Source organism: Trachinotus anak, unplaced genomic scaffold, assembly GCF_046630095.1.
Source record: "Trachinotus anak isolate AG129_WGS33_773 ecotype Australia unplaced genomic scaffold, CSIRO_AGI_Tana_v1 ptg000012l, whole genome shotgun sequence".
Taxonomy (NCBI): domain Eukaryota; kingdom Metazoa; phylum Chordata; class Actinopteri; order Carangiformes; family Carangidae; genus Trachinotus; species Trachinotus anak.
This window is the reverse complement of record NW_027273863.1, coordinates 7,607,911-7,620,247: the sequence shown is the minus strand read 5'-3', so window position 1 is coordinate 7,620,247 and position 12,337 is coordinate 7,607,911. Positions and strand designations below refer to the sequence as shown.

Sequence of the window (12,337 nt, the reverse complement as noted above, 5' to 3'; positions counted from 1 at the left end):
AACAGTGACAGATGTAGAAGAGGAAGTACACGGTAAGATATGAAAACAGATTAAAGAGTCCAGAGTCACAACACTTAGTAACCTTCAAAAACAAGAAAACAAACATTACCTTAAGTTGCCTCAATATTTCTTAATATTTAGTCCTGTCAGAAATGGTCATGGTAGCTGTCTTATCATGTTTGCAACTTGCATCTTTGCTTTGAGGACTAACTAATGGCAGCAGTGTGATGTTCATAGATAGATGGTATCTATGGTACCACTGATTTATATTTTGGATACAGGCTGTATAGGAAATCAGGACCACTTAATCAAAAATAATTTATTTTCCATAATTTAAAAATTGTAATTGGTATATATATGTATATGTGTATTTGACAGTAAGGCTGCAAAAGACTCCTTAGGGTGCAGAACAGAGCAGGCAACAATGACAACAACAGGTGTGACACTGATTAAGTCAGATACAGCATCAGGAGCAGCTGCTGGGGGGGGGGGGGGGGGGTCCATCAGCTACCACAATCCCAGTCCATCAGCTGTCAGCTGATGGACTGGGATTGTGGGCTGAGCTTGACTTTGTGGTCTGCCTCAACTAATCTCAATTCATTTCATCTCGGAGACTGTTTCAGGACAGAATCTTTGAACATATAATAGACAGGCATCTCTTTGCTTTGCATTGCATCCTAACAACACTAAACAGAAACATGTACTGCAAATTCTCTCTGTGGAGGTATGGGGAGGGTATAGCCTCTAGAGCAGGGCTACAACCTTAATAATATTGCTCAGGTCTGAAAAAAGACTAAAACTTTGTCTTCTCTTCCGACACAACAAAAGTTTCAAATAAGCCAAAGACTGGAACAAAGGATAACCTGTAATATACCCAGCAGAAAAATACCCTCTAGCCATGCTAGCAGTGTAGTTACAGGAGAAGCAGTGTTGGTTCAGTCCACCACTGTGGTCCAGACTGAAATATCCCAACAACTGCTGGATGGCTTGCCATGAAATTTAGAACAGACATTCAACTGTCCCCAGAGGATGAATCCTACTGCTTTAAGGTAATTCTCTGACTTTTCTGACCACCAGGAGGGAGTTTTCACTTATCCAGAAACATGTCTTGGCACAAAATGTTATACTAATGTTTGTTTTTTCTTGGTGATAAATCCTACTTTGGTGATCCCCTGACTTGATCATGAGGTTGACAATTGTGGTCTTGATCAAATTGCCTCGACAAACATTATCAGTTTAGAAGAACACTTAAAAATGTTTGTCTGTATTTTTCATTTATTGCTATTTATTTCTATTTATTTAGTCTTAATTAATTACTTAATGTAGTCTTAATTATTTTCATATCTTTGTCTTGTTTTTTAGAAAAACCTTTTCTTGTATGTTTGTGATTATTATTATTATTTATGAAGCACATTGCATTGCATCTTATACATGAAACATGTTATATAAATAAGGTTGTACTTTTATTACTATTTCAACTCCTAGATGCTCTGTCATGAAATCTGATTTCGAAAATCATGTCCCCATCACTTTTCATCTCACTCCAACATCAGGTCAAATGTTCAGTTTGTCCAGTACTCAGAACAAAGACATTCTCATCAGCCTCAGCTGTACTTTGTTTTGCGATGATTAGCAAATTTTAGTCTGCTAACAAGCGAAATGAAGATGGGAACATGATTAACGCTATACCTGCTTAGCATCATCCTGGTAGCATAGTCATTGTGAGCATGTTAGCCTGCTGACATTAGTATTTAGCTACAGCCTCACAGAGCCACTAGCTTAGTGTTGTTTTGTGTTGATCAAGTCTGAAAGGGCAAAGAAGTATAAAAATGTTTCTCAGCTCTGCTGTGACACAACAAACCTGTGAGACAAGGCAAAGTTTAGAGCAACAAGATAACTCGTGACACCCCCAACAGAGAAACAATGAGCTACATTGTCCTTGGTCTTTTTTTGGAGGGGGGGTTAATGAAATCTAATTAGCTGCTGGATCCACAGCTCTCCTCTAACTTAATTTTGGGTGCAAACTGTGATCTGTAATTGCATATTTAGCTGCAGGATGGCGCAGGAGACTCGATAATCACAAAAAAACACGTAATTAATGCAGAAACCTAATGAAACTATTGACATGATTGACTGACCAGCAGTGAGTCAGTTAATTTCATTGCTGATTAAATGTTAACTCTAGCAAATTGTTGTATGATAAACAGTTATAAGAATAATGTCACACTAACATGTGACGCTTTAGTTCTGGGTAGACTGAGTGAGTGCTGTGTGAAAATGCAGCCCTGGAGGCGAACAAAGCCCCTCCACTTAATAATCATGCTGGTTATTATTAAATGTTATTACTAAATCCATTACTAAGTCCATGGCAAGTCAAATATATGGGATAAGAATCATAAAACAGCATTCTTGTTGCATCTTTTCTCCAATTTACACAAAACATAGATTTTCTGTGATGACCTTCTAGCCCCATTTGCACTTTATCTTTCTGGACATCTCCCCACAGTGCAGCCACCAAGTTGACCTAAAAATCCAACTAAATACCAACTGCCCAGTCCCACTGCAATGATTAAACGGGGATGGTATTCACAATACAACCCAAGTGTCTTAATTCAACCCAATTAGGACTGTATATGGGGAAGATGTTGTCAGAGTAAATGTCGCTGTACAGTTTTCACGGGTAATTACCTTGCTCCTGTGTGACAAGGGGGTTATTTGCTGGGAAGGGATTAGAACAGACCATGAAGGGGAGGAGTAAGTTTCCCCATATGATTCTGTAACTTTTCATCGTTGTACAAAGTCAATTGTTGCAGAGGGCACGTTTTTGCCAGGCCATGCATAATTAAGAACACTGCATTAACATGAAATGCCGACGTTTGACCAGAAGGATTTCCCTTTAATTACCAAGTAACTGATGACATTTTGGCCCCGTGCTTGATCTTTTTTTTTCTTTGGGTGAATCATGTTGTGGGTGTCTGCTGTCTTGTACAAGTATCACAGCAGCACACACTTTCACAGAAAGCAACCAAGAGACTTGTGCTTTACCTGCTGCCAGATGCAAACTGTTCTCTTAGGAAGTCATTAGGGCCCCTTTGTATTCAGATGTTTAGCTTAGTCTAACTTTAACTTTAAAAAGTGAACACCGTATTCTTAATGTGAAACTGCCCAATTAAAATTTGAACATGCCGTTTCTTCCCCAAAAATAAAAAATGTCTCTGCATTTGGTAGTGCTTTACCTGCCAGACATGTAAATTAGGTAACAGATGAGAGGTTTAGTACTGCAGTGGACAAGGTTGGGCCACATTATGCTTGTTTGACTCAGAGGGAAGACAAGGTTCAGTAGCACAGGCTGTGCTTTCTATGAACAAGGCTTGCAGCTTCTTTCAGTCTGTGGCGGAATATATGGACACCATGAGGGGAGATGCCTGACACAGATCAATTTTTAGCATTTAGCTGCTCCTCATTATTCCAGTCTGAACCTGCCATCCTAAGAGTATATTTTTAGAGATGACAGATAGAAAACAGATGATGATTAAATTTCACAGATAGAATCAACCGAAACAGACAAGAAAAAAGCCATTGGACAATGGGAAATCTACTTAAAATCATTTCCTCTGTGGGGGGAAAGCAACTTACATGCCAAATGTCCAAACCTCTAGATATCAGTGACAGCCCAGAGTCACACCAAGTTTACTTCTGGCTACACTTAGTGTTACACAGTGACCCCTGCACCATCTTCTTATCCAAAGCGACACCAAATTGAGTTGCCCTGAAATTTCATCTTTAACATGGGAGTGACTCAGCCTCTTGTGTGTTGCTAAATCTAGACAATGGCTCACTGCCTTGTGCCTAACTTAGAAAAACAGCAGAACCTTTTTGAAATGTCCCTTTGTGCCAAATAATGAACAAATAATAAAGTATAAGTTTGACCTGTGAGCATCATTAACTCATCCAGTGCTTTTTATTAATTGTACATAGTTGGCATTTGTATAGTAAATCATCCTGAGTTTGTTTTTATGACTTGAATAGAGGAAATTAATGTTCACAGCTTTGTACTCAAATCATTTTTAATTATTTCAAAACTATAATTAAAATGCACAACAGACTAGAATAAACAGTTGATCAGTGGAGTTGCCGCTGCAGGTGATTTACTCCTGAGAGACTGCATTCAGCACCACGGACAGCACTGTGCATCAATACATACTCACTGGATGGCAGAGAAGGAATGGAATCTGATTTGTGTCAATATAATCAAATAAAACTTAAATGAATAAATATAACTGAAATGAAATACAGCAAATACATCACAATGTCACTAATGCCACAAATTCCCATACCTTATACATCTATGTCTATGACAGAGAGCCTCTGAGTTGTGAACATTTTCCTTTTACACCTTTTATTTGTCATGCAAATGTTAAATAAGCTTGGCCTTACATTGTCTGTATTCCCACATGCTACACATACTGGTCTTCCTATCTTCCCATTCAATTCCAATTACACTCTAAAAAAATGTTGAAGGAGCTACTTGTAAGTTGTAAGTATTGCTACATAGCTAATATTAGCATTAGCAGCTGTTTACATATCTGTCAAGAAGAAATGTGAGTTCAGCATCAAACTTCATTTAGTCACCAGCAGCTGTCTCCAGCAGTGGAAATCAACACCAATGTTAACTCTTGTCTCTATCATGTCTTTTTTTCTACTTATGTTAGCATGCTAACCAGCTAGCCCCGGCCCAGCTCATCACTTTCCAAGAGTAACTCACTGTAGCCTCAAACCTGTCCTGAAGATGTAGCGCTGCCCAGAGAGAGATTATAACCTCTTGTATAATGAAGACAATGATGGCTGAAACTCTTGTGAAGCGACAATCACCACCACCTGCCCCCAGCAAGAAACCACCTGTGGTGGCAGGGAAAACTTACAAATAGCTCCTTTAAATTAATGGGTTGTCTGTGCATCCATCCATCTGTCCCCTCCTTATGAACAAAATATATCAGGAACTCTTGGAGGGAATTTTACTACATCTGGCACAAATGTCCACTTGGACTCAAAGATGACTGATTACAGTTTGGTGGTGAAAGGTCAAAGCTAAAGGTCACTGTGACTTCACAAAGCATAACTCAAGAGTTCATACACTAATTGTGACAAAATATTCGATGATTACATGATATTAGATTATATGAGTCTGGACAAGCACGGATGTAAACTGAAACTTGACTGGTTGGCGGAGGCAAGCAACGGTGAGGTAGTAATTTTAGTTTTCTGCTGAAATCCAAATGCTTTTGGTGATGTATTTTTAATTATGTAGGCTGTTGGGTCATGGCCCACAATTGAAGTGCATTTTCTGTGTCAGAACTAGCATTTTAGGATCATGTAATGAAATATGTTCAGTTGTACAGACATTAAGATTAGTTTGTGCTGACTTGGCAAAGTCTGTGCCTGCAGGAACAAGTACGAGAAGAAATCTTGCAGAGGCTTCAAGCAGAATTTAGCTTGATTCTAAGAAATGAAAAGCTAGCTGTGGATTATCTCCCGGACGTTGCTCAACAAGAGCTTTCGTTGACAACACCTTCATAAGGTGTTTCAAGGACCTAACAAGGCCTAACAGCGAGGTGACAGCACGTGGCCTCTGTGTTCATGGATGCAATTCCAAAATTTGTGATGATGAATTTTATAATGTTGTGAGCTCCATAAACTCAAGAATACCCAATGCTGGGAAAGGTGAGCTGTTATCTGGATGTTGCCATGTGCAAGGCTGTAGGGTGAAGGTTACTCTGCACCGTGTGGATGGAGCCACAGTTTTGCCCAAGATGATATAACTTGGATTTGTAGCTCACAGAAGCTACTGTGTTCCTTTACCATTGTCCTTGGTTCCTGTAGACACCAACCATAAATTAATCATGTGAGTCTCTCACTCTCTCTCACACACACACACACACACACAGAAAGACAGTAACACTTTTTGCCCTGACACACATGCATGTAAAGAAAAAAAAAAAAAAAACCTAGAAAAAGAAAAAATCAGGAATGTGATTCTTCTGGATTACCCTGCAGTTTTCAGTTGTACCAGTTCATTAAACAAGACAAAATACAGAAGTGTCTACATCAGAAGAGTTCCCACTCACCACTCACTATTAAATGACGACACATTTATTATTCAAATTTTAACTGAGGGTGGAAAATATCAAACTGAGGATGGAATGCATATTTTTGCACCCCTGTAGAAGAGGGTTGAAAAATTAACCAACAAGGTGTTGAACAGCTTCAGTGCTCCTTGGCAAAGATTCTGCACGTCTCTGAACTCGACTGGAGGGATGAACAACATTCCCTCATTTGGTGTTTTGATGATGGTGGCGAAGAGCAGTGTCGCACACGCTGCCCCAAGATCTCCCATAGGTGTGTAACTGCGTTGAGATCTGGTGACTGAACACCATTGCATATGATTTACATCATTTTCATCCTCATCAAACCATTCAGTGAGCCCTCATGCCATTTGTCAACCGTTGGCGTATTCTCTTGCTCTTGGGTCCTGTGCCAATCACATGTCTGAAACATGTTGTATGTACTTTCTTCTCCTCAGATTTAACATCCTGATATTCAGTGGTGTGTCAAAATCCTGTCTTGACAAAATAAACTAAAAATGTCTTGTACCAAAAAATCATGTACCCTTAGAATATGTGAATTTGTAGAGCAAGGCATCTCTGTACCACCACAATGCTTCATGCATAGTGTGTTGTTACACATTTTATCATTATCAAACAAAGTGCAGCTCCTGTGATTTGGATATTACACATGTTGCCATTTAGATAATGTTATTGAATTAATTATTCAGCCCTACTTTGCATAGATTTCAGACGGCAGCTTTTAGGTGAATTAGATGCTCTTTTTCCAGTTTCAAAAGCAGAAAAACTAATAGATTGAACCATGAAATTACCTAATTCTGTGGCTCCTTTAACCCGACAGGTTGTCATCCAGACAGGACTGAAACAAAAAAAGAAAATATAACCATTAACATTAACAGAAAAGCAGCCAGTGTCAGTATCATTCAAATTAACCCAAAGTCTGAGACTGTCCTCGTGTCAAAAACGAGCCTGCACCTATATGGTTGTTCAGGATGGAGGACTTTTGAATTAGGATATGAGAGTGATTTTATCAATACAGAGAATCTAAACACTTTTCAGTAAGTCAGTGAGATAATGGCAGCAGAGGTTTATCTGTTGAAGAAGTTAACGGTGACCATGACCATGAAGTCGCAATAGGTGGGTGGATTTTTTATTGATTTAATTATTTGTATGTGTGACACATGGTGTGTGAGACATTGCCTCTTTAGGTTTGGGTAATTTTTAAGCCTGTTAGTTGCCAATGGTTTCATTTTGTGGATGTGAAGCTGAAATCTGTCCCAATCAAACAATTTACTCTCTTCTCAGAGGAGAGTACTTCAGTTATATAAAGTAAGTTACATTTTCATCCATGGTTCTAGAAAGCAGCTATTTTTACCTCTGGTTCAGAATCTGCAAGTGTGTCACATTCTGGGCCATTATATCGTTTTATATGGCGGGAAAAAAGCTGCAGGAGCATAACTGTAAAACATTTCTTGCATTCAGCCTTTGGCATAAATGGAAACTCCTTGGCATCACAGGGAAGAGGTGCTAAATCAAATCTTTCCTGAAAGGGAACAATGTACAGTGTAGTTTCCCCCATCTAGAGGCACTTCTGATTGTTTCCCTCTGATTCAGGGGGTGCTACAGATAAATGCTGTCTTTCATTCCTGCCTACTGAAGAATTACAAAAGTATTTCACAGTGGGTTCAAACTATAATTCCATTACAACATGCATAAGTTTTTTCTCTTTTTATGTACAGAAGCCATCCTCCAGTGATTTGCACTTTTAACCAAGCTGGAGACCTAAAATATAAGCCTGTATTATGAATTTTCAATAGCCTCTATAATGGTCTTTGATAGGAAAAAAACAGTTGCTTGATGAGAGTGTGTGTGAGAGAAAGATACACCACCTCTGCATGACTCATGTCTTCAGGCATGGAAGGAGTTCTCTCCCCCAGACCCGCCTGCATGCGCTGTAGATCCTGGACTGGTGAGGGGGTTGTGGCACAATGTTTTTTTGAATTAGAAAAAGCATAAAATGAAATGCCCCCCACTGTTTGGCTGGCTTATTAAAGCTTATTGAACTATGCTTTCCCCCTCGCCTAAAAAAAATCCAGGAACGACTACACAGTATGGTCAAATAATGAAAATCAGTTTTAAAAAAATAAGAAGGGATTCTATTACAATAATACAACGTTATATTCTGGAGTCACTGGTGTTACATACACAATGATTATTAGTCATGATTTCAACAAGATTTTGTTATTTAATATTATTTATTCTTATATATTCCTGAATGTTGTTTGTCAATGATTTAATGAACACCCACTGAGCTGCAGGCGACGCTGGTGAGATAAGTCTAAGGACAGGTGTCAAGAAACTGCTATTTATTGCTGGTACTGACAACTATTTTAAATAACACTAAAATTCAGTGGCTTGGGCAAAATCAAGCACACAAACCACACCAGAGAGCAGCTCACACATTTATTTTGCTTGCTTGTGCTCACAGATGCAAACTTACAGCATTCGTGGCATTGTGATGTATTAGCTGCACGATGTGTTATAACAGTCCACACACTGGCCACCTGGAGCTGCATGTGAGACTGTTCAGGTCCTGCTCCGGTCCCACGGTGTTATGTTGCTGTACAGAAGGACCATGTCAGTTAAGATACCCAATGGAAGCTGCCACTCATAAATTAATTAGCCAATGGGGACTCACCTCTGTTTTTTTGGTGTTTATGAAGTTTAGTTTGATCACATTGACACAGATGTGATTCCATATGAGGGAGACAACAGAGCTGCTGCTGGAACTTTAAGGTGGACTTTTTTTTTGTTTAATGGGGCTTTGATCCCAGGGGGTTGGCTTTAGCACAGTACTGCCTCACAGCCACATGATGATGGTCTGATTGGTCTGCCGCTGGATTTCCATGCGGCCCTCTTCCCCCACACCACCACCTACACCACCAGCCCACCCCACCCTCCTCCCCCTGCACAGACGTCAGCTGTTGGAGAGCGGGCAACAGTGATTTAAATAAGGACAGAGAGGGATGGTGTGAGAGACAGGAGAGTGCGCATTGTAGACTGCCACATGGTGGAGCAAAGCCTGATCCAACTTTTTTTTAAAAAATAATTTCTAACTCCCCCTCCCACTGGACTGAGACACAAAGTTTTGACATCCCTAACAAACTTAAAATTATCCCACATTTCTGCTTGGCTTGACTTTTTTCCTCTTGGTCGCCTATTTCTTTCAAAGCAACAAGTGTTGCGACAACTTGTCTGTAAATTCTTTTTCAACACTCACACACACACACACACACACACAAACACAAAAAGAAATGCCAAGGACATATTAGCTGCTGTTGAGTGCACCGTGGCTGCCCAGTGTGCCACCGCCGTGACACCGGACTGCGATGATCGTGTCCAACGCGAGCCAGAGCGGCTGCGCGGGGGTCGACAGCGCTCTGTGTGCCGGAGCCGGGGAAGGGCACCTGGGGGGCGGCTCATACCGGACCACCCTCACCCCGACGGGGAACCTGGTCGTGGCTGTGTGCCTGGGCTTCATCGGCACTTTCGGACTCCTGAACAACCTGCTGGTGCTTGTGCTCTTCTGCCGCTACAAGATGCTGCGGTCTCCCATCAACCTGCTCCTGATGAACATTTCCATCAGCGACCTGCTGGTGTGCGTACTGGGGACTCCGTTCAGCTTCGCGGCCAGCACGCAGGGACGCTGGCTCATAGGAGAAGGAGGATGCGTGTGGTACGGCTTCGCCAACTCCCTCTTTGGTGAGTAGAAATGAAGCGATCTTCACATGGACGCGTTGTTTGAGTGTTTGTGGCACATCTCTAGGTTACTGTATTATTTTCTGTTTCTGATGTGGGTGGAGATGACGGTGCGCGGTACGTGTGGACTCTCCACAGAGCAATGGGTTTATTAGATTAGATTACATGAAGTTCGGCTTCATTCCTGTGGTCGAAACGGAGAATTTTGAAGCATCAGAGAAACATTTGATTGTGTTTGCTGATAAAGCCCGTCGTGATGAGCACGGTGCGTCTTTATGGCCACATCAAACTTTCATAGAAAAGCCTGAAAATGTCTCTCTTTTTTCTTAATTTTGGGTGTGATCGTGCTGCAGCCTGCAGTCATGCCAGGCAGCGTTAAGGTTTCGCTCTAAGCGCAGATCATCATGAGCCATTGTTGTACAAGGCACAGGATCATTCACGAGTGGTACAGCGCTGGTGTGATGTTGCGGATCATGGACTTCTGGGGTGCACGTCGTCCATCACGGTCCAGGAGATGCCTACACATCACATGCAGATGCGCAGGGTTTGTTTTTTTTTTTGTTTTTTTTTTGGTCTAGTTGATGAGTTGTGAGAACCAGTTCAGTGGAGTGGAGCTCTTCGTGGTGCGGGACTGGTCATTATCTCCCGCTGGGGCTGCATGACAGGCTGTTGAATCACTTCACACTCGCAAAGCCGCGTGTGATGCATCTTCGCGACATGAGTGTGTTTAGAGAAGAAGCACATAGTGTGTTGACGGTTGCCAGTCATGTCATTAGGAACTCAGAAAACATGTCACAGCGGACTGTCAGCCGGGGATTTAAGTGCTGCGCGTACTGTGCTGTAGGAAGCAGTGTGCAGCCCGCTGCTGATGACCGCTAAACGCTTGTCACCACACGGCTGCGTGTCTGCGCCTGAGGCACCGGGAGCCTCATCGCTGTATCTGGCTGCGGGTCTGTCGGTCTCGCTCCGTGATCAGGCTGTGGCAGCGGCAGCGGCGGCAGCAGCAGCAGCAGTATTTGTTGCAGAATGAAACCACCCAGGGGAAATTAGTAATGAGAGACTTGCTCAGGAGTGCTGATATCGATGCAAATGTGCCACAGTGATGCAACTGAGAATAAAGCACTCACTCACTCACCCACCCACTCACCTGGAGTCGGGCCAGGCTGGATGGGCCAGGGCTGCTATAGAGACGCAAATAAGGAGTTTTGTATTGAGCTGACTGAGCATTGTATCTGTCAAAACTTTCAGTAATTAGGATGAAATTTCCTTGACTCTAAATTTGAGGACTCATTAAAGCATTTAAGATAAAACTGCTTGCTTCATCACAAGTCCTTGGCCTGATGTCTGCCCCAAGGTTCTTTAATGAACAGCCTCTCCTGCTATCAGTCCCAGTAATTGCTTTAAAAGCTTTCCGAGCCATCTGAACAGCCTATGAAAACCTTCTCGGACACACTGGGTTCCAAAAACATCAATTTCTCAACTCTTTGCCATTAACACAATGTTATAACATTTGCACTGCTGCATATTAAACACGTTCTCTCTTCCTGTCCAATCAAAGTGCACATATTTTTATAGTTTATGATTTTATTTGCAAGTCTTTAACTAATAGTTGCAGATTTTTTGGAAGAGACACAGATGGAAACAGACGCTTTTGGCATGAACATAACTTTAGACATGAAAATACTGTGTTTCTATGTTGTCAGATTGATGAGTTCGTCTTGGTCGTACTAAACTCCATGCTTGACTGAATATGTCTAAAATCAGATGTCAGTAATTTCAATATATATGCATCTCATATTAAATTCACAGCATTAAAGATATGTATATACCTTCAAACTATAACTGACAACTGTCACTGCCTTGTTCTTGGTTTAATAATTCATCGTGTTTTCATTACTTTGCCACTTTGTTTCCAGCAATACAGCTCACATCAGTTAATCATAGCTGCTGAATTTCATGGTCAGCTTCTTCTAAAAATGAGATCCTGAGGTTCAGTGGCCACTGGAATAAAAAATATGCCAGCCTTGTGATTGGCTTTTCACAAGATTACTAAAGAAAAAAAATTAAATCATAACATCTGATGAAATATTTAGAGCTTTTCAGAAACAGAGAGCTCCAGCTCCCTTTACAACTACACATTGACCGCACATTGCTTTCTGAATGTCTGGAGTCAGCTGCCGTAACTTTCCTCTGATGAAGTTTGTATAAAAGGACTCATAAATCTTGCACAAAGGATTTCCTCTCACCCACTTCAGTGCGTCCAATCTCCTCATGTTTAAACCCTTGGTAACCTCCCATAATCTCAGCAGCACACAAGCCAAACATCAGGGCCTGTGATACCTGTAGTAAGATCTCAGGTATTTGTCCTAATCTCGGTTATCACCCGCTCAGCCACCAGCTTAAGAGTCCAGCTCACATTAAGCATCTTTGTCTCTTTGCGTTTTTTGGGGGATTGT

General features: G+C 41.3%; 1 protein-coding gene and 1 long non-coding RNA gene across 4 annotated transcripts in view; one reads left to right on the top strand and one right to left on the bottom strand.

Moving 5' to 3' along the window:
* LOC139628630 (uncharacterized) overlaps positions 1-12,337 on the bottom strand; it is a 175,479-nt gene that overhangs the window by 43,530 nt on the left and 119,612 nt on the right. For both annotated transcript variants that reach the window (XR_011692832.1, XR_011692831.1), the window contains exon 2: positions 6,935-6,981. This is a non-coding gene — a long non-coding RNA (uncharacterized lncRNA). The remainder of the gene's footprint in view (positions 1-6,934; positions 6,982-12,337) is intronic.
* Positions 6,996-12,337, top strand: part of LOC139628629 (vertebrate ancient opsin-like) — a 70,428-nt gene continuing 65,086 nt past the window's right edge. The window contains exon 1 of one of the 2 annotated variants that reach the window (XR_011692830.1): positions 6,996-9,884. Coding sequence is in view for 1 of the 2 variants with exons in the window: in XM_071490483.1 (XP_071346584.1) it covers positions 9,512-9,884 (373 nt within the window). In the remaining variant the exon portion in view is untranslated. The remainder of the gene's footprint in view (positions 9,885-12,337) is intronic. The other variant, XM_071490483.1, reaches the window with a different exon arrangement.